This window comes from Stenella coeruleoalba, assembly GCF_951394435.1.
Source record: "Stenella coeruleoalba genome assembly, chromosome: 3".
NCBI lineage: Eukaryota > Metazoa > Chordata > Mammalia > Artiodactyla > Delphinidae > Stenella > Stenella coeruleoalba.
The window spans coordinates 150,643,120-150,667,721 of NC_137148.1; the positions used below are offsets into that span (position 1 = coordinate 150,643,120).

At 44.7% G+C, this 24,602-nt stretch overlaps 1 protein-coding gene across 1 annotated transcript; it reads left to right on the top strand.

Moving 5' to 3' along the window:
• Positions 1-16: 16 nt before the first annotated feature.
• Positions 17-19,480, top strand: LOC307184904 (uncharacterized protein; the record flags this gene model as incomplete). Its single annotated transcript, XM_079918661.1, has 2 exons — positions 17-2,865; positions 18,442-19,480. One exon carries the CDS (start codon positions 17-19, stop codon positions 1,406-1,408), a length of 1,392 nt encoding a protein of 463 aa, XP_079774787.1. The 3' UTR covers positions 1,409-2,865; positions 18,442-19,480.
• Positions 19,481-24,602: the final 5,122 nt, after the last annotated feature.

Genomic DNA, 24,602 nt, shown 5'->3' on the forward strand with positions numbered 1-24,602 from the left:
GTGTTATTTGAAAGCAATGGAGACGCAACCGAACTTTGCAGTAGCTTGGAGTAATCATGGCTGTGTTTTCAATGCACAAGGGGAGATTTGGCTTGCAATTCATCACTTTGAAAAGGCTGTCACCCTTGACCCCAATTTTCTGGATGCTTATATCAATTTAGGAAATGTCTTGAAAGAGACACGGATTTTTGACAGAGCTGTGGCAGCTTACCTTTGTGCCCTAAGCTTGAGCCCAAATCATGCAGTGGTACATGCCAACCTGGCTTGTGTATACTATGAGCAAGGCCTGATGGATCTGGCAGTAGACACCTACAGGCGAGCTATTGAATTGCAACCACATTTCCCTGATGCTTACTGCAACCTAGCCAACGCTCTGGAAGAGAAGGGCAGTGTTGCCGAAGCAGAAGATTGTTATAATACAGCTCTGCGGCTGTGTCCCACCCATGCAGACTCTCTGAATAACCTAGCCAATATCAAAGGAGACCAGGGGAACATTGAAGAGGCAGTTCGCTTGTACTGTAAAGCATTAGAAGTCTTCCCAGAGTTTGCTGTTGCCCATTCAAATTTAGCAAGTGTATTGCAGCAGCAGGGAAAACTGCAGGAAGCTCTGATGCATTATAAGGAGGCTGTTCAAATCAGTCCTACCTTTGCTGATGCCTACTGTAACATGGGAAACACTCTAAAGGAGATGCAGGATGTTCAGGGAGCCTTGCAGTGTTATACTCGTGCCATTCAGATTAACCCTGCACTTGCGGATGCCCACAGCAATCTGGCTTCCATTCACAAGTATTCAGGGAATATTCCAGAAGCAATTGCTTCTTATCGCACTGCTCTGAAGCTTGAACCTGATTTTCCTGACGCTTATTGTGATTTGGCTCATTGCCTGCAGATTGTCTGTGATTGGACAGACTATGATGAGCGAATGAAGAAGTTGGTCAGCATTGTGGCTGACCAGCTGGAGAAGAATAGGTTGCCTTCTGTGCAGCCTCATCATAGTATGCTCTATCCTCTTTCTCATGGCTTCAGGAAGGCTATTGCTGAGAGCCACGGGAACCTCTGCTTGGATGAGATCGGTGTCCTTCATAAACCACCGTACGAACATCCAAAAGACTTGAAGCTCAGTGATGGTCGACTGCGTGTAGGATACGTGAGTTCTGACTTTGGGAATCATCCTACTTCTCATCTTATGCAGTCTATTCCAGGCATGCACAATCCTGATAAATTTGAGGTATTCTGTTATGCCCTGAGCCCAGATGATGGCACAAACTTCCGAGCGAAGGTGATGGCAGAAGCCCATCATTTCATTGATCTTTCTCAGATTCCATGCAATGGGAAAGCAGCTGATCGCATCCATCAAGATGGTATACACATCCTTGTAAATATGAATGGTTATACCAGGGGTGCTTGAAATGAACTCTTTGATCTCAGGCCAGCTCCTATCAGGCAATGTGGCTGGGCTACCCTGGGACCAGTGGCGTGCTTTTCATGGATTATATCATCACTGATCAGGAAACTTCACCTGCTGAAGTTGCTGAGCAGTATTCTGAGAAACTGGCTTATATGCCCCATACTTTCTTTATTGGTGATCATGCTAATATGTTCCCTCACCTGAAGAAGAAGGCAGTCATCGATTTTCAGTCCAATGGGCACATTTATGACAATTGGATTGTGCTGAATGGCATTGACCTCAAAGCATTTCTTGATAGTCTCCCAGATATGCAGATTGTCAAGATGAAATGTCCTCATGGAGGAGACAACGCAGACAGCAGTAATACAGCTCTTAATATGCCTGTCATTCCTATGAATACTATTGCAGAAGCAGTTATTGAAATGATTAACAGAGGACACATTCAGATAACAATTAATGGATTCAGTCTTAGCAATGGACTGGCAACTACCCAAATCAACGTTAAGGCTGCCACTGGAGAGGAGGTTCCCCGTACCATTATTGTAACCACACGTTCTCAGTACGGGTTACCGGAAGATGCCATTGTGTACTGTAACTTTAATCAGTTATATAAAATTGACCCATCTACTTTGCAGATGTGGACAAATATTCTGAAGCGTGTTCCCAATAGTGTACTGTGGCTGTTGCATTTTCCAGCAGTAGGAGAACCTAATATTCAACAGTACGCACGAAATATGGGCCTTCCCCAGAACCGTATCATTTTTTCACCTGTTGCTCCTAAAGAGGAACATGTTTGGAGAGGCCAGCTGGCTGATGTCTGCTTGGACACTCCACTCTGTAATGGACACACCACAGGGATGGATGTCCTTTGGTCAGGGACACCCATGGTGACTATGCCAGGAGAGACTCTTGCTTCCCGAGTTGCAGCTTCCCAGCTCACTTGTTTAGGCTGTCTTGTGCTTATTGCTAAAAATAGACAAGAATATGAAGACATAGCTGTGAAACTGGGAACTGATCTAGAATACCTGAAGAAACTTCGTGGCAAAGTCTGGAAGCAGAGAACATCTAGCCCTCTGTTCAACACCAAACAATACACAATGGACCTAGAGCGGCTCTATCTACAGATGTGGGAGCATTACGCAGCTGGCAACAAACCTGATCACATGATTAAGCCTGTTGAAGTCACTGAGTCGGCCTAAATAATGACTGTGTGCACAGGAGAATTACCCCTGTACCTGAGCCTCAACCTTCTGGGGGAAAGGGAACAACTTTTTCCTTATCTGTACAATACCATGTTGCAGATGGGTGACAGACAATGATAAGAAATAGCACAGCCAGACTTGCTTCCTGCATGATCATGATCATGATAGGGAGAGACACAAGAGATGGGAAACTGCTGTTCCACAAGGAGTCTCCATAGAATTTTGCAGCAGCCAGGTGTCTGGAAGGTCTGGAAGGTAAGTGTGGAAGGTCTGATCTCCCTTGGTCTTCCATGGGATGGATGGTTAGTGTGGAAGGGAGATAGAGATTGCCCAGCCGTTTTGTGATTATCATGGATTGATTGAGTCTTCTGAATTAATATTTTTCTTTATATTTTGGGTATTGGAGCTTTTAAAAATGTTTGGTTTCAGGTATTTTTATTCATGTGAAGTGTGTATGATTCTCTTGAGATAAGCTTTTAAGCTAAAATATTCCTTGTTTTAGTTTCTGAACTCTACAGATAAATGGGGACTTTGCTGGTGTAGTCTTTTTATAGGTTTTGTAAACCACTTGAGCTTATATCAGTCATTTTAGTGTCTGACATAATGTTTGGAACTATCAGTGCTTTGTTGGTTTATAGATGATGGCTTAAATTCTTTTCCTGGTCCGTTTCCTTCTTCCCCTCCCTCCACTTTAAAAATTCTCCTGTAACTTGGCTAACAAAAAAACAAGTCTGATTCAAAACCTCCCAGAGTGTTTCTCTTAAACGCATCATCTGGTGCCAAATGAAGATCCTTAGGAGTGATTATTAATTCTGAAGGGCACAGTTGTGGTACTGTCACTGATGATAATAATAATGGATTTTGGCCTAGAGTGTTGACCTATTTCACCAGTGTTTTACCGTTGACTGCCCCTCTATGCTGCTTCCAAAAGTCATAGTGTGTGATAAGATTTTTACTTTCATTTCTAAAGTTTTTTTTTTTTTTTAGTGAGTCCTGTTCTTCCTTTTTCTTTCAGCAGAAATAAAATCCCAGATAAGTATAAGTATTCAAATATTTGATCAGTAAGTCACAGTAATCTCCAGTACATTAAATAACTTTCATCAAAGAAACATGTTATAGGTAAAAAGCTCTGAAGGACCAGCTATGTATATGATAATTATGTTTCAGATCTTCTAGGGTATTATATATAATAACTTGTCTTCTGGACGTGGTCTTGAAGTCTTTATGGATTCAGCCTCGGTAGTAGCGAACTGCACTGCTACTTGGTTTGGAGTACAAATTAGACTTTAGCCCTCCTGGAGGTTGAGTTTTTGGTATTGAAAACCATAGAAATGAAATTATTGTATTTCAGCAAAGGATCGAGGGCTTGAGGCTTAAACAAGGCAACATATGTGTGGGAAGCATTCAGCCTTGAGAGCAGGCTACGGACATGCCAGGCATGCGGCCGCTGCTCGAAGGGACTGTCCCTACTTGTTCCCCTCCTTATTCCATTCCATGGGAGATAAATCACCAGGGCCCAGATATCAGAAAGAATGTAAAATTTGACAAGCAAAGCTGTCTCCCCCCTGCATGTGCAGGTTATTTTTGATGATTCTGGGTTTATGGGTTTTCTCCCAGGGAAGTTAACCTTGAGCCGAGACAGTCTGTAGATAATGTAAACCACCATCTGGCAAGCTTCCTTTCTCTAGTCTATTTAATCTGCAACTGTAGCATAATGACTTTGGAATTACTGTTGCTGTATTACCAAAATCTTAAACTAGGATATTTTTGACAAATGCGGTCCTTAGTTAATTTTTAGAGCTACAAACTGTCAGATGGCTCTGAAATAACAATTGTCTGGCTATTCTTCAGGGTGATCACAATATGGTAATGACCTTGAGGTATCACTAAAAAGCAGGAAGGTGTGAGTCTTCCTTTGGTTCCGGAGTGAAATGCGAGTTGGAGTTGGAAAAGAGGCCCACAACCAAGTGATAGAGAAGGAAATGTGAGGTCATTAGTGAAAAACCAGGTTGAAGTTAAGGGGAAGAGGCATGAGGAAATGGTCAACTGTTACAGTATTACAAAGATCATCAAGAAGCATATCCATGAATGTAGTTTGTATTGCAATCTGCTGAAAAAGAGACAAATATCCCGGCCTGGCCTTCATGGAGATTATATTTTATTGATTCTGATAATAGATTATTGTTGAAAAGGGCCTCCTATAAATTATAACCATGCAAAGGCAGCAAGATAATTTTTTTTCCTTTATGTATGTGTTTCTCATACCTACTCACTTCTCTCTTAGGGGAAGAGAAAATCACAAAAAACAAAATTGTCAAGTCTCAGCTATTCCTTTTCAAAATAATTTTTTTTGCAAAATCCAGTGGAGGCAATAGGTTAACTGTGAAGATTTGTAAGGCTCAAAAAGCTAGATTTTTACAAAGTGTAGGCAAATTTTATTCCATACATAATAGCTTTGGAAAGAATATGTGGTGATGCAAAGTTGGAAAAAGGTGGTTTTTCTTCCGTGAATGGCTTCACTGTGTTGAGAGAAGAGGCACAGAAGAAATCAAAGTAATTAAACATGGGGTGAGTTTTCCTGATAGGGGACTCTAGTGCTTTAAAATAGACTAGATAATCCTAGGGATAATCTGAGGGTAGAACAGACCAATGCCTCATTTCCAGTCTGGTACCCTGGAAGAAAACAGTGTATTTCCTTTGAGGTCTTGAGAGGTTTTTCTTCTGTTTTGTTTTGGTTTTGGTTCATTTTGTAATCAACCTTATTAAGGTATCATTTACATACAATAAAATTCAGACATTTTTAGTCAACAGTTCAGTGACTTTAATTAATGTATACATTTGTATAACTAGCACCCCCATAAAGATAGATAACAATCTTAAAACCCTAGAAAGTTTCCTCCTAGGCTTTTGCAAAAGTATCCCCATCTCCCACCCCAAGGCCACCACGGATCTGCTTTTTATCTTTAGAGATGACTTTTGCCCAGTTTAGAATTTCATGTAAGTTGAATAATACAGTGGGTGCCCTTCTGATCTGGCTTCACTTGCTCAGCATATGGTTTTTGAGATTCATTCATGTTGGGATGTTTTAAACCAGGACTTTAGCCTGGGTGGCTGATGTTGTCTTGTGGGACTCGAGGGACATTGTTCCAGCTAATGATTAAGAACTCTCCAGACAATAGGGGCTTCTTAGACAATGGGTGAATTTCCAGGATGTCCGGCCCCCTTCCGAGAAGGAGGGAGGTAAACAAAATGTAAAAAAGGTATCTGTCAAAGAACCAATCAGGAAGCCTGGGACAGGTTCCCTCTCTGGTCCGAACAGAAGCTAAGAACCTATCATTAAAAATCACAATTGAATCCACACTTTGCATAACAGGAAATTAAGACCTATAAAAATGCATGTTCACGCCCTGGGGGGGTTCCTTCTTCGGCCTCCTGCGTGAGGACCAAGGAACCCCGGTGCACTGGCCTTCAATAAACCTCTTGCGTTTTGCATCAGCTTCCGACTCTTGTTGTTTCCTGGGCGAGTCAAAACCCCTAGGAGACCGCGAAGGTCTAACATTTGGGGGCTCGTCCGGGATTCCACTCGCCCCGGACCACAAGAACATCGGGAGTTGGAGGTACCAGGTAAGCTCGAGCTTGATTGTCTGTTTGTCCCTTGTTCTTTGTGGGCCATTATCGGAGGAAAGCCGTAAGAATCGGCTTATTATGGAATCTGTATCGGACCTCTGGCTAGGCAGACGTGCTAATAGCCGGCGTCCATGAGCCCTAGGGGACGCCCTGGTGGCTCATCTGGAAGGAGAGGCAAACTCTGTCTCCCCTTCACTCGGTTTCGGCAGTTCCCTTTGTGATAACTGCCATCTGAAGAGGTTTCGGTTTTGAAGCGAGCTCGCGGCGGCCCATACGTATATGTGTTTCGTGGAGTTCTAACTGTTTCTGTATTGTGGTCTATTCTTCTTCTCTGATGGACGACAATGGGACAAACTATGACGACTCCTCTTTCCCTTACCCTAAGCCATTGGACCGAAGTTCGGGCCAGAGCCCATAATTTTTCGGTAGAGGTAAAGAAAGGAAAGTGGCAGACTTTGTGTGCCTCTGAATGGCCAACATTTCAGATAGGATGGCCCCCTGAAGGATCCTTTTTATTAGACAAGATTAGGTTGCTGAAGTCTAAGATATTTAATATAGGACCCCACGGACTTCCAGACCAAGTACCATATGTCTTGGTCTGGGAAGATTTAATTCTCTCCCCACCTCCGTGGGTCCGACCCTTTGTTTCCTCAACAGGTACGTCCGCGCACACATCAGCAGCGTCGGAGATATTAGCCCTAAAGAGAAACCCCAACACGGAAAAGCTACCCGGCGCCCCAGATCCACCGAAAGCAATTTATCCTGACCCGCAGTCTGATTTGCTTCTTTTGGATTCCCCACCACCTTATCCTCCGGCCCAAAATCCCCTACCACCTAGAGGACCCCCAGCTCCACTGCCCTCGGCACCAATGGAACCATCCATGGTGGAAGAAGAAAGGGGTCCCTCAGCGGGCGCTAGGAGCCGGAGGGCTATCTCCCCGGACTCCACTGCCCTACCTCTTAGAGAATATGGCCGCCCCGATGGCCAAGGGAATAGACCTCTCCAATATTGGCCCTTTTCCTCTGCAGATCTTTATAATTGGAAAATGCATAACCCAACTTTTTCCGAAAATCCACAGGCCCTTACCACTTTAATAGAATCCCTTGTTTTCTCCCACCAGCCCACATGGGATGATTGTCAGCAGCTGCTTCAGACTCTCCTAACGACTGAGGAGAGGCAACGGGTTCTTTTGGAAGCCAGAAAAAATGTATTAGGCGCCAGTGGGCAACCTACCCAGCTGCCTAACGAGATTGATGCTGGTTTCCCACTCGTCAGGCCAAACTGGGATTTCAATGCCCCGGAAGGCAGGGAGCGCCTGAAAACGTATCGCCAGGCTCTGGTGGTGGGTCTCCATGGAGCGGCCAGACGGCCCACTAATTTGGCTAAGGTAAGGGAAGTAACCCAGGGGCCCCAGGAATCGCCAACTGTGTTCCTGGAACGTTTAATGGAAGCCTTTAGACGCTTTACCCCTTATGATCCAACTTCGGAGGAACATAGGGCTACTGTAGCAATGGCTTTCATTGATCAAGCGGCCCCTGATATTAGGAAGAAATTACAGAGGCTAGATGGCTTGCAGGGATTTTCGCTTCAGGAGTTAGTAAAAGAGGCAGATAAAGTATATAACAAAAGAGAAACCGAGGAAGAGAAGGAAGAAAGAAAGCAGAAAGAGCAGGAAGCCCATGAAATAAGACGGGATAAGAGACAAGAGAGGAATTTAAGTAAGATACTGGCCACTGTGGTTGGAGGAAGAAATATAGGGGATAGAAATAGGCAGGAAGGGCGAACGGCAGACAGAAGGCGGCCATTAGACAAGGACCAATGTGCCTACTGTAAAGAAAAAGGACATTGGGCGAGAGAATGCCCTAAGAAAAAGAATGGAGGAAGGCCAACCAGAAACAAAATCTTAACATTGGAAGAAGACTAGGAAAGTCAGGGCTCGAACCCTCTCCCCGAGCCCCGGGTAACTCTTAAAGTGGAGGGGGAACCTGTTCAATTTTTGGTAGATACCGGAGCCCAGCACTCCGTCCTCCTCCACTCAAAAGGTCCTATCTCAGCTAAAAGGTCATGGGTGCAAGGAGCCACTGGGAATAAACAATATTCATGGACCACACGAAGGACAGTAGATCTTGGGATTGGACGAGTAACTCATTCATTTTTGATCATTCCGGAATGCCCCTATCCTTTGCTGGGAAGAGACTTGCTCTCCAAAGTAGGGGCTCAAATCCACTTTCAGCCAGAAGGTCCCACCATAACTGACAATAAGGGAAGATTACTCCAAATATTGACTATGAGATTGGAAGATGAATATAAATTATATGAAAAACCTTCATCTCTACGGGTTAATGTCACAGATTGGGTAACTCGGTTCCCGCAAGCCTGGACAGAAACCGCTGGTATGGGGATGGCTAAAAATCGGCCCCCAGTACTAGTGGAACTCAAGGCAACTGCCACCCCAATAACGGTTCGTCAATACCCCATGAGTAAGGAAGCCAAAGACGGCATCCGTCCTCACATACAGAGGTTGCTGGAATTGGGCATTCTGGTAAGATGTCAATCCGCGTGGAATACCCCTCTTTTGCCAGTTAAGAAACCGGGAACTAATGATTACCGACCAGTGCAAGACCTGCATGAGGTAAATAAACGAGTGGCGGACCTCCACCCCACAGTACCAAATCCTTATAATCTCTTAAGCACTCTTCCGCCCCAACATACATGGTATACTGTTTTGGACCTTAAAGATGCTTTTTTCTGTCTAAGACTTTCTCCCCTCAGCCAGCCCTACTTTGCCTTCGAATGGAAGGACCCAGCATCAGGAATATCTGGCCAACTGACATGGACTCGTTTACCTCAGGGATTTAAGAACTCCCCTACCATCTTCGATGAAGCTCTTCATCAGGACTTAGCGTTATATAGAGAATCAAATCCACAGGTAACGCTACTTCAATATGTTGATGACATCTTATTAGCTGCTGAAACCCAGGAAGATTGTATCAAGGGAACTGAAAAACTGTTAACAGAGCTCGGAACCCTGGGATATAGAGCTTCAGCCAAGAAAGCACAAATATGCCAACAACAGGTCAGTTACCTGGGGTACCTGTTAAAAGGGGGACAAAGATGGCTCACGGAGAGCAGAAAGGATACGGTGGCCCAAATTCCGGCTCCCAAAAACGCCAGGCAAGTTAGAGAATTTTTGGGGACGGCCGGATTCTGTAGACTATGGATTCCAGGGTTTGCCGAGCTGACAGCCCCATTGTACCCCCTAACCAAAAACAGCACTCCTTTCGTTTGGGGCGATAAGGAACAACGGGCTTTTGACCAAATCAAACGAGCTTTACTTTCAGCTCCAGCCCTAGGACTGCCAGATGTAACCAAACCTTTTCATTTATATGTGGCCGAAAATAAGGGCATTGCAAAAGGAGTATTGACTCAGAAATTGGGTCCCTGGAATCGCCCAGTTGCTTATTTGTCAAAAAATTGGACCCTGTGGCATCAGGATGGCCCACCTGTTTAAAGATAATCGCTGCAGTAGCCGTTGTGGTCAAAGATGCTGACAAACTAACTTTAGGACAAAATCTAACGATAACAGGTCCTCATGCCCTGGAGAATGTAATCCGTCAACCACCGGATAGGTGGCTAACTAATGCCAGGATGACCCATTACCAAACCCTGTTGCTAAACTCAGATCGCATCAAGTTTGCTCCAGCCACAGGACTCAATCCAGCTACCTTGCTACCTGATCCCGATTTAGAAGGCTCCACCATCATCCATGATTGTCAGGAAGTGTTGGCTGCAGCACATGGTAGTAGACCAGATCTGACGGACCTACCCCCTTCCTGATGCTGATTTTACTTGGTTTACTGATGGGAGCAGTTTCCTGGAAGGAGGTAAGCGTCGGGCTGGGGCAGCCGTGGTAGACGGAAAACAAGTCATCTGGGCAGCTGCGCTACCACAAGGGACCTCAGCCCAATGAGCTGAATTAATTGCCATGACAAGGGCATTGGAGATGGCAGAGAATAAAAAGGTAAACATCTACACGGACAGTAGATATGCATTTGCTACTGCTCATATCCACGGTGCCATCTACCAACAGAGAGGGTTGCTAACCTCAAGTGGCAGAGAAATTAAAAACAAAGACGAAATTGTGGCTCTATTGGTTGCACTTATGCTTCCCACTAAAGTTAGCATCATTCACTGCCCTGGACACCAGAAAGACAATACCCCAATAACTAGGGGTAATAATATGGCTGACAAGGTGGCCCGAGAAATGGCATCGGGAGAAGTCATTTTAGGACTGTCAGATAAAGTTCCCGAAAAACCAGGCAGCGACGAGGAAATCATCCCGACCACAACCAAAGGAACTTTGTCCCCTCAGCAAGCAGAATCCATGTTACAACAGATTTATAGATGGACACACCTGGGGACTAAAAAAGTGATATCCCTGTTACATAAAACCGGGTACGGAACCCCTGGATTGACAAAATTAGCTGAACAAATTGTACAGGAATGTGTTCCATGTCAACAGGTAAATGCTCACAGGGGAAAACTTGAAACTGGAAAAAGGCTCAGGGGAGACCGCCCAGGAACTTACTGGGAGGTGGACTTTACCGAAGTATGTCCTGGAAGGTACGGTAATAAATACCTCCTAGTTTTTATAGATACTTTTTCAGGATGGATAGAAGCCTTCCCAACGAAGAAAGAAACAGCTGCTGTGATAGCCAAGAAGATCCTAGAAGAAATTTTTCCTCGATTTGGGGCGCCAAAGGTAATAGGGTCCGACAACGGTCCAGCCTTCGTCGCCCAGGTAAGTCAGGATGTGGCCAGATATTTGGGGACTGATTGGAAATTACATTGTGCATATAGACCCCAGAGTTCAGGTCAGGTAGAAAGAATGAATAGAACTCTAAAAGAGACCCTAACCAAATTGTCCTTGGAGACTGGCGGTACAGATTGGACAGTGCTCCTTCCTTTAGCCCTGTTCCAGGTTAGGAATACACCTTCCCGGTACCATCTTACTCCTTTTGAGGTGCTATATGGGGCCCCACCTCCCCTTCTCACCTTAGGAGAAGAAATAAAACCAGACTGTCAAAATAACACTGACTTGTATGCTAGGCTATTGGGACTCCAACTGGTCCAAAAGGAGATATGGTCCCAACTCGCCGAGGCCTACCAACCGGGAACAACGGGAGAAACTCATCCTTTCCAAGTCGGAGACTCTGTATACGTCCGTCGGCATCGAACCCAGACGTTGGAACCTCGATGGAAAGGACCATACACCGTCCTCCTAACCACCCCAACGGCCATAAAAGTGGACGGCATCGCTGCCTGGATCCATGCTTCACACGTGAAAGCTGCACCAGCGGCGGCATCATCAGGATGGCGGGCCCAAAGAACCGACAACCCGCTCAAACTCAAGCGTCTACGAACCTAAGACTTATAATTTTGGTTTTACTGCCTTTACTGACTGTAAGTGATTTTAGCCCTCACCTGCCCCAACGTCTAACTTGGCAGGTAATTTCTCAAACTGGAGATATAACCTGGTCCATTAGCCATACTGCCCCTCCCTGGACCTGGTGGCCAGACCTTTTTCCTGATGTCTGTAAACTGGCCATAGGAGCTCCCTATTGGGATCTAGAGAGTTATTATGATCAGCATAATGCTCCGTCCCAACTTCTAACTAAAGCTGATTACTCCGGAGAGGGTTGTAAAAACCAGGTCCGAAGAAGTTGGCTCAGAACCCTCTCCTTCTATGTATGCCCCGGGTTCCATTGCCCCCGATCCCTGAATTATAAATGTGGGGGAACTGAAAGTTTTTATTGCCAAAACTGGGGATGTGAAACCACAGGAGATACTTATTGGAGACCTACCTCAACTTGGGATTTTATTACAGTAACAGCCAACTATACTCATACTCCTTATAGGGGTCCCCAATCCCTAGCCCCCGAATGTTCAGGATGGTGCCACCCCCTCAAAATTTCCTTTAGTAATCCTGGAAAAAAAGATAAAAAATGGATAAATGGCCATTCATGGGGCATTAGATTTTACAAGAATGGATATGATTTGGGAATATTGATGACCCTTAAGCTAAAAATTGAGACTCCTGCTCCTGTGTCGATAGGCCCAAACCTTGTAATTAGCCCCCCGTTACCCCCAGCCCCTAAAAATAATGGGACCTCTGGGCTGAAAGAGACAACGATTAAGCCTGGAACCCCCCAGGATAGAATGCTTTCTTTGGTGCAGGCAGCTTTTACGGTCCTTAATGCTACAAACCCAGAGGCTACAAAATCATGTTGGCTCTGTTATGCTGCCCCTCCCCCTTATTATGATGCTATAGGATATAGTTCTAATTATACTAATGTCAGCTCCCCGGACCATTGTCGATGGAAACAGGAAGGGAACAGTAAATTAACTCTGTCTTCGGTTTTTGGAAATGGTACTTGTGTAGGAACACCTCCCCAGTCCCATCGACACCTTTGTCATGATTTTAACCTCCCTTCAGGCTCGGGATATCTTGTACCTCCCCAAGATGGATGGTGGGCATGTAACACGGGGCTAACCCCTTGTGTTTCTCTAGAAGTTCTCAACACTTCAGCTGATTTTTGTGTACTAGTGCAATTAGTTCCTAGACTTATCTATCATTCAGATTCGTCCTTTCTAGATGAATACGAGGGAAGAAAAAGATGGAAAAGAGAACCTATAACCCTCACGTTGGCCATGCTCCTAGGACTAGGAATAACTGCTGGGATAGGAACAGGAACCACAGCCCTCATACAACAACCCCAGTATTATGCAAGTTTAAGACAGGCTGTAGACATCGACCTTCGAGCATTAGAAAGTTCCATACCTCAACTAAAGGAATCACTCACCTCACTTTCAGAAGTGGTGTTGCAGAATAGAAGAGGCCTAGATTTGCTGTTTCTTAAGGAAGGGGGATTATGCGCCGCTCTAAAAGAAGAATGTTGCTTTTATATTGATCATTCAGGAACCATTACCAAAACCATGGATAAACTCAGGGAACGCTTAGATAAAAGGCAAAGGGAGAGAGAAAACGAAAAAGGATGGTTTCAGTCATGGTTTGATAAATCCCCCTGGTTTACCACCTTAATCTCTACTCTGTTGGGACCTCTTATTGTTTTATTGTTGATTTTAACTTTTGGACCATGTATTCTAAATCGCTTGATAGCATTTATTAGAGAACGTATCAGTACTGTACAAGTTCTAATGCTAAGACAACAGTACCAAAGTTTACGAACAGAAGATTGAAATTCCATGATTGGAATCAATAGTCACAAGAAAAAGGGGGAAATGTGGGACTCGAGGGACATTGTTCCAGCTAATGATTAAGAACTCTCCAGACAATAGGGGCTTCTTAGACAATGGGTGAATTTCCAGGATGTCCGGCCCCCTTCCGAGAAGGAGGGAGATAAACAAAATGTAAAAAAGGTATCTGTCAAAGAACCAATCAGGAAGCCTGGGATAGGTTCCCTCTCTGGTCCGAACAGAAGCTAAGAACCTATCATTAAAAATCACAATTGAATCCACACTTTGCATAACAGGAAATTAAGACCTATAAAAATGCATGTTCACGCCCTGGGGGGGTTCCTTCTTCGGCCTCCTGCGTGAGGACCAAGGAACCCCGGTGCACCGGCCTTCAATAAACCTCTTGCGTTTTGCATCGGCTTCCGACTCTTGTTGTTTCCTGGGCGAGTCGAAACCCCTAGGAGACCGCGAAGGTCTAACAGTCTGAAGGCACCTATAGGTACATCTGAGTCTCTGGCATTGTCACTGTCTGTTCTTGGCTCAGTATTTTCAACTTTACTAAGAAGCACAAGGTTGAAGTAAGGAAGATCACTGTCAGTATAATGGAGGTGAAGTGGGTTCTGTTATATAATATTCTCAGCATAAATTGACCTGCTTGGAATCATTGTGTTGATAATCGACAAGGATACGCTTCCTCCAAAACCTTGATACTATAAAACTTCTAAAGGACGCTGTCCTAGGACTCTTTTAGTTTTCATTTTTTGGGAAACATTTCTGGAAAATTCAAATGCTCGCAACCTGAGAGAAGCAATTATTCACCTGAAGGCTAACTCTGCTAAAGTTGAGTTGTCCGACCTTTACATACTGATAGAACCCAAATAGCCTTGCAAAACAATGCTCTCTTATTGGGTATAAGCATATAGATTGTTTAAGATGGATGTGTATATGCAGTAAAGTGAAAAAACAAAGAATCTTTGAGTTTCCCTTGCTGGGTTTTTTTATTTTTTCATTTAAGTTTCTATAGCATATGCTAATAATTCACAGTAACCTCAGGTTAGTTTTAGGTCCACTCTTTACATAAATGTTGAAGTACTCCATACCCACCTTTTTTCTACCTTCCTTCTTGTCTTCCATCTTTCCTTTCTAACTTCTTATAATCCATTATACTTAATCCTGCATTTGCTGAGGTGGCAATTAGTGTAGGAAAATACTGTGAAATTTTGCTGTTCAGAATGCATGTTGACCAAATTCTATATTGAGAAAGGTCTGAATTTACCCAGAGTAACCCTTTCTCAGCGTCTTTGAATAAAGGCCATAGAAAGTGGGCTATATATAGTATCCTGACAGGTATGTAGAATTCATAGCAATTGCCCTCAAAGAGCTTACCTAGCGTAGATGCATATGAATGCATTTAATGATTGCTTTATTGGCAGCAGTGCCAACCTACACAGTCTGTTTGGTTTTATATCATTCTCATTACCTGCTCTTTACCACTGTATACATTGCTAATGGCGTGGTTTCTATGGCTTGTGAATTTCACCGCCAAATAATATGTAATTTATTGCACACTTCAGTGTAGAAGATGGAGACTCCATAAATTTTCGTGTGCTCTTTGCCCATTTGGAATGTATTACACTGAGATCAGGCAAAGTAATAAATTTATTTCAAATGTGCGTCATAGGTAGACATCAATTAGGACTGATGGGCAATATTTCTTCTTCCAGCAACATAACAGTTTTTAAAGACGAAGCCATTGAAGGTGGAGTTACTGAACATGGGACTCAGCTCACTGGGATCCTTCTTAGAAAACTAAAGGACAACTTGGATTGGATTTGTGTGGCTTATTCAAGTAGTAACTAATCAGCTACATCTTGGTGAACTTAATTTGTCACAATCGTTTGGTATTTTATTAACTCTCTTCCCACGACTCTCACGAGAACGGATCATGAGTATCTTAAAACATACTAAGTTGTCTTCCATCCCTGTTAATCTAACTACAAAAACACACTTTCCTTATCCAATGCAACTTACTGTCTTTTAGAGTGGCTGGGGTTTTAATTCTCTACAGAATTAAAACCAGCAAAGAGAAACATTTTCAAGAGCCACCACATTGTAGAGCCTTAGAAAGAAGACTTTAGAATTAAGGACAAATATATCATTTTATAGCTAAAGCACCTGAGGCCTAAAGTAGGCAGGTAACCATCGAGGTCAGGGAAGGGGTGGAAGATCAGGTTTCAAGCTGAGAAAGAGTCTACAGGGACTCAATCTGAGCAGGTCAAAAACTGAAAGGAGACCACGAATGTTCTGGGAAGGCTGGCATCTGGCCTCCAGTGTGGGATTCAGATGGGGAGTGGGTCCTGGGGGAACTGAGCTTCTGCAGTAGGCAGAGAAGTCCACCTCATCTCCGGAAAGTGCCACTGACATCAGGGAGTTGAGGGGAAAGAGCAATGAGTTCCAGTCCACCTGAGAAAGCAGGCCAGTCTGATTAACTCTGAATTTAGGCTTATTTCAGATACTTCTTGAGAAAGAACTTGGACAAGAGCAAGTCCCACGCAGCCTCTTTTAAATCCATGCCCAGTATTTTCTGGTGGAGCTGCTTAAACCCTCCAAGTGACTCCAGTATTTTAATTTCACTCTGTATTTAATTCCGACAGTTCTATGATTGATTATTTAATGGGCAAATAAGTAGGGTCACAAAAGAGTGTGAATGTATTTTACAGGATGAGGATGGGCGGAGTGGAGCAGTCTGGAATGGGACACCAATAAAAAGGGATCTTGATAAAGTAGAATGTCTTATTAGAAATGCAGAGGAATTCGCAAGGAAATTAGTGCCTGACACCACGCCCTTCTCTCTGCATGTTTAGAAGCTAGTTTCTAATTTTATTTTCATAGGAGATGTGCCTGTGATGAATTGTCTTTTACCTCCACACTATTTATCACATGGACATATTGTGAAGTTTGTGTGAGAGAAAGCAAGTATGAGAAATTGTCTTGCAAGCAGCTATAAGCACTGCCTGGAACAATCTAGGATAGAAGGAAAAGGAAAGGAAGGTGGAAACAAAGGAGAAAGACAGCTAATGATGCTGGAGTCTCTCGCTGGGATTTGTGGTATCTCTTTTTGAAACTAAGTACAGAGAGTCAGAACTTGACTGATTGTTTCTTGACCACGGTTTGTTTTCATTTTTGCTTTTTTCTTGCTCTCTCATCAGTTATTCCAGCCAGTGCCATGTCATTTTCAGTTTCAGTAAGCATACCTGTCTTGTTTCCATTTGCATTATTCATGCAAACCTTGATTGAACTGATGACCCCGAGTTATCACGGAAACATTAGATACACCAGTGGATACATTTCTTAATTTTAGAAAAAAATTACCAAGTGAAGGTTAAAATAACTCCTCTTCAATTTGTCATTTAAAAAAACTTCTCCTAACATACAATACCTCATTGCCTAACAATGCCAGATAAATGAAGAATTCCTATGTATTCATGAATGCAGGCTAGTCTGTATATCTTTTGGCAGGTATGACCATTACCGAGGGTAATGGCCTTGTTTGCTGGCCATGTCCTGTCTCCTAGAAAGTTGTACTTTCTGTTGTCTTTCAGTTGGTCCATTGGATATCAGAGGTGAATTTATAAAACTATACTTCCCTTTACGGTTACTTTGTTTTGTTTTGTTTTGTTTGTTTTACTTGAAGTATAGTTGATTGACAATGTTGTGTTTCAGGTGTACAGCCAAGAGATTCAGATATATATATTCCTTTTTCAGATCCGTTTCCTTTATAGGTTATTACAAGGTATTGAATATAGTTGCCTGTGCTATACAGCAGGACCTCGTAGTTTATCTACTTTATACATAGTATACACTTACTTTGTGTGATCCACGCTGGTCAGACCACATAATTATTTTCACTTCTGATATAATTTTTTCAGGTCCAACCTCAAATCTTTGATGAGAAGATATTTTAAAATAAGTTTAGCATGTGTGTGCTCTAAATCCAACAGTAGTTATTAGAGATATGATTTTGCACTAGGTATTCCTCTCTTTTTTGTTCTTGGCCAACCCATTGAAAATTAGTTTTTATTTTCTGGTTGGTTTGCTAGATGTTTATGACTATAATAAAAGTCTTAAATTTTGTCTCATATCTTAAAGCACAATCTGAATTAGCAATGGATATTGTGCTACACATAGGGGCTGTGATATAAATATAGTTTCTAACTTCAAAAACATATAGCCTAGAAGGGAACACAGACACATATGCAGCAATTATGGCAACTGCATTTGTTTACTAAGTGAAATAGCACTGAGATGGATAAAGTGCTAGCAAGCCTTGAACAGGCAAATCAGCTTCAAAAACAGATGCGCAGTTCTTTAAAAATCTTTTTAACATTTTTCCAGGTACATGTAGAATATAACTTAGCATAAAAACGGTATGGGTTTGAGGATATGGGGAGGGGGAAGGTTAAGCTGTGACAAAGTGAGAGAGTGGCATGGACATATATACACTACCAAACATGAAATAGATAGCTAGTGGGAAGCAGCCGCTTAGCACAGGGAGATCAGCTTGGTGCTTTGTGACCACCTGGATGGGTGGGATAGGGAGGGTGGGAGGGAGACAAAAGAGGGAGGGGTTATGGGGATGTATGTGTATGTATAGCTGATTCACTTTGTTATATAGCAGAAACTAACACACCATTGTAAAGCAATTATACTCCAATAAGGACGTTAAAAATAAATAAATAAGTAAAAGAAGACTGACTCATCCAATTAAAAAAAAGAAATTCTCTTGTCCTGGATTCAAGAGAAGGGATGAAGTAAAAGGATGAGGAAGAACAAGAAGAGGAAATGTGAGCGTGGAGAGGGTAGGAGGAAGAGCAGAAGGCAAATAAGTGTATGTGCTTCCCTTGCCATCCCTGACTTTTTTTTTTTTTTTTTTTTTTGCGCTTCAGGAAAACCCAAAAGCCAGAGAAGAGCACGGAGGTGGTCACCACTGCATGTGAACAAAAAGGTGGAGAGAAGAGAATGGTGGTAATCTGCGCAGGCAACTGGAGGATGACCTGAGTGCATCTCGCCAGGGAACAGTCCCTGTTCCATAGAACCCCTGAAGATGCCAGGCTCTTATGTTTAGATGGGGGGCCGAAGGCGTCTGTGGGGTCACCACATACATCACTCCTGGAGGTGTTGTTCACATTGTGTTCTTTGTAAAGAGTGTCCCTGGTGAGGTTCCACATCTCCCTCTGCAGGACCCAGCCTTGCCCTCCCAACCCGCCGAGGTCAGCAGGCAACATCCCCAGTAAATCACCAGGTGTGGTGAGATATCTGGAGTGGCCCTGGTACCCCCCAGTTCAGGCGTCCTGGGGAAAGGGTGAGGAGGACAGAGGCACCGGGGCTTCTTCTCACGCAAGCAGACAGCTCACCTGGCCCAGCGCTGCTGCATCCCTGTGGGCACGCGGTAGCCCTGGCATCCGGTAGGGGACACTGCAGGATCCACACCTGGCTGGGATTTGCCCACCCCCTGGGGACCCCGCAGCCTCTGTGGAGCCCCACTGAAGGGCCTGGGTCACCTCATGGCACCATTTCTCAACCTGAGGTTCTATAGATTTTCCATAGATGTGTAAAAATTGAATACAACACACACACAAAATGAAGGCAATTCAAAGCAATGCTAATTTAGGATGAGTTAAAGGGCCAGGATTCCAAGTTAATTATGACCTTAAAATTAGATAACAAATACATCTGGTTTTATTACACGCTGAAAAGCAGTGTCTTCTACAAACTTTTCATGTTGGGATACAGCAAAGCTATAGAATTTATGATTCTATGACCACAGCATCAGGGTATTTTTAAATTAAAAAGCACAGGCAAGTTTGGCTGGGGTGTTAAAGAAAGAAAAATGATTCTTAGGGGAAAAGGGAACATTGCGGTTCTCTGCCCACTTCCACTGTGCTGGTCTCATGATGGGCCGTGTTGCGTGTGGGCTGGAGGGACAGGGTCTCTACTCCCACCTGTGTCATCAGACCTCCCACTCCTCACAGCGCCCAGGTGGGAGGGACCCAAACTTTTCACCCTGGAGCCCCAGAGCCTCCCCTTTCCTCTGCATCACTTTCACTGTTCAGGGGACCAGTCACTTGAACGCAATCCGGCCAAATGCCCAGGTTAAATCGCCCCTGTAGGACAGGTCTCTCTGCTACCAGAACACACTTGGCAAAGAGCAGCAAACAGGCCCCAGTGCCCTGGGGATGTGAGCCCTGGGGATGTCAGGGCCCAAAGTCACTTGCAGGGTCTGAGTAGCCCCCCTGGGTCCCACACACCGACCCCAGGGAGCCCACCTCCCCACTGACTCCAGTCCCTGCCTTTGTGTGGCAGGTTCTGGTCTGACACCTGTGAAGACTGTGACCTGGAGGCCTCAGCCTGAGACTCAGAGTGGATGGAGCTTGTGCAGTGTCTGGCAGCTTAAATGAGACACGAGGCCAAGGAAGGAGGGCCGCCTCTCTGCTCCCCCTCCGCTCCTGAGTCAGCTAGTGAGTGCCGGTTACTTCCTGTCGGAGCTGTACAGATTTAGCATAAATTTTAGATATAGGTCTTACTTTTAACAGTGAAAGGCTGTTACATCAAGCAAAATTGATCTCTTTTTCTTTTAAACATTTCTATGTAAGATAACACACAAGTATAGAAAAGCACCTTCTGCAAAGGGAGGGCTCAGTGAATTACAATGGGCGCTGCACTCTGGGGAGCAGTAGTTTTTCCCTCTGTAAAAGCCCAGATGCTTCTGAGAAGCTCCTCAGCTTCCTTACTCTGGCCCGACCTCCACAGCGGAAATCCCAAAGGGACTGGATTCTCCCAGCCCTCCAGCACCCTCCACTACTTTCTGATTGTGCTGCCACACTCATTTTGAGTTATTTGTGTGTAAATCACTGCACTTGGAATATACGTGGAGTAACTGATTTCATTCTTATAACCGAATAAGTCAGCACTTATTCTTCTCCCCTTCTACAGGAGGCAGCCAGGGTGCTGGGGACATCCTGTATATTGAACTGTGTGTTGGTAGCAGATGTGTTTATATTTACAAGAAACCATAAAGCTCTACGCTTAAGATCTGTGCCCTGTACCATACACCAAGGAAACTTCAATTAGAAAGAGATGCCAAAAAAATTTCCCCACAAAACAAACTTCAGGGCCAGGTGGCTTCCTCTGATTTCTACCAAACATTTAAGACAGAAACGATGCCCGTCTCCTACACACTCTTCCAGAGAACAGATACAGAGGGAACACACCCACACTGCTTTCATCGGACCAGGAGAATACTGATGTCGTACCCGCAGCAGATATTACAGGACAGGAGAAATTACAGGCTAAACACTTCTGAATGTCGATGTCAAAATCCAAAAGCAAATATTAGCAGTCTAAATCTAGAGGTTTTCAGAAAGGAAGGAAACTGGGATTTCGTGGTGGTTATTTCCAGTGGTTGATGTGAACAGGATCACTGGGTGTTTGGGCGCTGCTTGGGAACGTGGAGAGAAGGGACAATGCCATCGGGTTAGTGGAATGAACATTTGGTGACAGAGATTAGGAGGGCCTGGGTCATCCTCAGAGACAGTCCTGGGATGGGGTCTCTAGGCTGTGGCTATGGAGGGGTCCCTCTAGAAGGGCATGGGCCTCTCTCCTGTGCCACTGCAGGGTCTAGGGATGGATGAGGAGTTTGTAGGGGCTGGATTTTGATGAGGAAGGATGAGCAGGGAAGGTGCGCCCTCAGAGCCAGTGCAGCCACGGCCCCTCCCCAGCCAGGCCGTAGCCCAGGCTACTCAGACAGTTGCTCACATCAATAGTCAGGCGACAGTGGGGCACGCCAGCTTCACCCACTAAACCACCAAGCACAGCCCAGCAGGCCACTGTCCTCATTAATCAGCACTACCTGTGCATCCAGGGCTGGTTGTTGAACACCAAGCTAATTTGTTAGAGACGTGCCATGTGGGCAACTGGCTTGGAGAGACCAGGGCTCTGAACCACGTGGAGACAAGCCGACCACTGGTCAGACCACCAGGAGGCTCACCCAGTGTGTGAAGACGCTGAGGGAGGAGGGACGTAGATGGGACCCCCTGATCCTTCAAGGGACCTTCTTTCAGGGATATTTAAGAGCTGTGGGGTCAGGGATCAACATGTAAGGGGGGCAGCGGGTCAGGCATGGGCCCTCCTGTTGGCTCAGACCCCTCCTGTCCTTGGAGCAACCATGGGGCAGGCAGGAGGATTGGGGGCATGGAGGGAGGGGAGCCCTGGGCTCAGGGGTCCAGAGCACCATCTAGAGGATTCAGGGGTTCAGGGATTTCTGTCCCAGGGAACCAACTACATTCCTGTCCCACATCCATCTGTCATCAGCTTTGCGACTCCGGGAAAGTCACTTAAAATCTCAACATTTTCGTGCCATGTACCATAAAATATTGTTCACAGCACCTGCCATGAGTTCCCCACGGGGCTGATGTGGGGATCACAGGAGATGATGACAGATATTCTTCACAAGCTCTAAAGCATCACACCCATAACCTTCCCCACTCCCCTGCCCTGTGGCATCCAGGTCCCCTCTCTGGAGGCAGCACTACCACATTTCTTGCTTATTCTTCCAGACATTTAATATTTGTACACTTAGGTAGCACTTATGAAGTAACCATCATTTTTCATCAGGGTCTACCTGATTTGCTGTATTAAGCTTCATCATGTGATACTAATAAGTGGGCCCTATTAACATTTCCATTATCACAGAACAAGGAACTGAGGACAGAGGGTCTGCATAACTTTCCCAGGTTCACGTGGCTTCTGGTATGATTTGAATCCAGACCATCAGGCACCAGCCCCCACTCTGTCGGTCACTGTGCTGTGCTCCCTTTCTGTATTATCTCACTAAATAAAGTCATGTCCCCGTGCAGTCAGCCTGCTGGCTATTTTAAGTGCACACCACATTGCAACACCCTCTTCTCAGCCCAGCTTCGATTCACTTGACTCCCCTAGACTCCCCTAGGAGGCTGGTGAACAAAGAGAACAGACGTGTGACCTGGGAATGAATTGACACCTCTGCATGGTCTTCTCCCAGCAACATATCAATAGTTCTCTCAGTTTTTGTTGTGTTTTCCTGGATCATGACTCGGGTACCAAGAAGAAAAGGAAGATTATAAAGGAGTCAAACATAGGATGCACAAGAATATCATCTGCGATCAAGATAATCTGCCGGCCATCCGCAGCGGTGGTTCAGGCACATCAGAATCAGCATCTGGCCAAACAACAGGGTAGGGACACAAATAGCACCCCTACTAACCACTCCATTGAAGGTACTGTGGAAATAATACCAGCAAGTAGATTCAGGAGCAATGGCTGTAGTTTGTACAGCAGAGCCTGGATCTGGCTGAGGGAGGATTGGGCAGGGAAGGTGCCCACTCAGAGCCCGTGCAGCCACTGCCCGCTCTTAGCCAGGCCTTAGTCCAAGCTGCTCAGACGATTGGTCAGTTTCTAGTCAGTGAGACCCTGGGGGCCTGTAAACTTCATCTGTTAAGCCACCAAAACACCAGCCCAGTAGACCCTGTTCCCAGCTAATGAATATTAACTGCTCATCATCCAGGTTTGATCAGTTGAAGATGATGCTAATTCTCTGTGCAACTGTCATGTGGGCAGTTGGTTTGGAATGTCCTGGGTTTTGAGTCAGTTAGGGAGTCAAGTAGACTACTGGTCATTCAGGGTGGTCACCTGACCACCAGGAAGTCTCACTGCAAATCAGCTGCTAGAATCAAGTGCTGAGGGGGAAGGGAGGAGAGATGCACACATATTTGGATACCCCGGTCCATCAGGGGGTCTGCATTTGGGGGAAAGACATTGTATTTGGGGTCAGGGATTGAAACGTAGAGCCAGGAGGTAGGTCCAGATTTGAGCCATTCTCTTGGGCCAGGCACCTCCTCCGAGTACCAGCTGTCTCCCTGCAGCATCCTTGGGGCAGGAGGATGTGGGAAAGGGAGTGAGGAGAGCTCTTGGTTTGTGTATCCAGGGCATGATCTCATGTCCATGTGTTCAGGAATCTCTATCCCTCCCCTGCCTCAGACCCATCACTCATCAGTGTTGTGACTCTGGGCAAGTTACTCAATCTGTCTAAATTTCAGTGCCCTGAACCATAAAATATGGGTCACAGCCCCTACTCTGCCCACCCCACAGTGCATCACAAGAAATAATATTCTTTCCATGAGCTCTATAACTTCTTACTCATGTCATCAATGTGAAAAAGTAGGCTCTATCCTCCTGTTTGTAGCCTCCTAGGTGCCCTTTCTGGAGACGACCTACTTATTCTTCCAGGCATTTAATACTTGAACATTTATGTAGGTAGCACTTATGAAATACCCATCATTTTTCTTCAGGCTTTGTATTTACTAATTTTTAGCCTCAGAACATAATACGAATAAGCAGGTCCTACTAATATTTCCATATCCCTGGCCAGGGAACTGAGAAACAGAAGGGCTAAGTAACTAACCTTCCCAGGTACACGTGGCGTTCAAATAGGATTTGATTTCAGGCCATCAGGCACCAGCACCCATACTCTCCCTCATTGTATTGTGCTGACTTTGTACTTGTCTCATGTAAATAAAGTTATTTTCGCCATGTGATCAGCCTGTTGGGTATTTTAAGTGCACGCTAAAATGCAAGGTCCATCTTCATAAGCCCTACTTTGATTCAGGGGACTCCCCGGGCAGCTAGTAATAAGGAGATCTGAAGTTTCACCTGTGAATAAGTTAAGACTTTTGCCAGGAAGATGTCAACACCTCTCACTATTGTGAATGTATTTCCTAGGAACTTGTTTCAGGAATATGAAGAGAAAAAGACAAGGATTCAAACCAAGGATACATATGGGGATTGATCCTCCGTGAAGAAAATATACTGGCTGGCCCTCACCGTCATTCAACAGCTCAAAATGAACATCTAGTCCCAAAGGGTTGAGCCTCAAATATCATCCCATACAAGCCACTCCATTGAAGTCACTGTGAGAATTCCATCCTGAAACTGATCAAGAGTAATGACTATAAAAATGTTGTCATATTATCCTTTGATTGAGATATAATTCACATTCCATCAATTCACATTT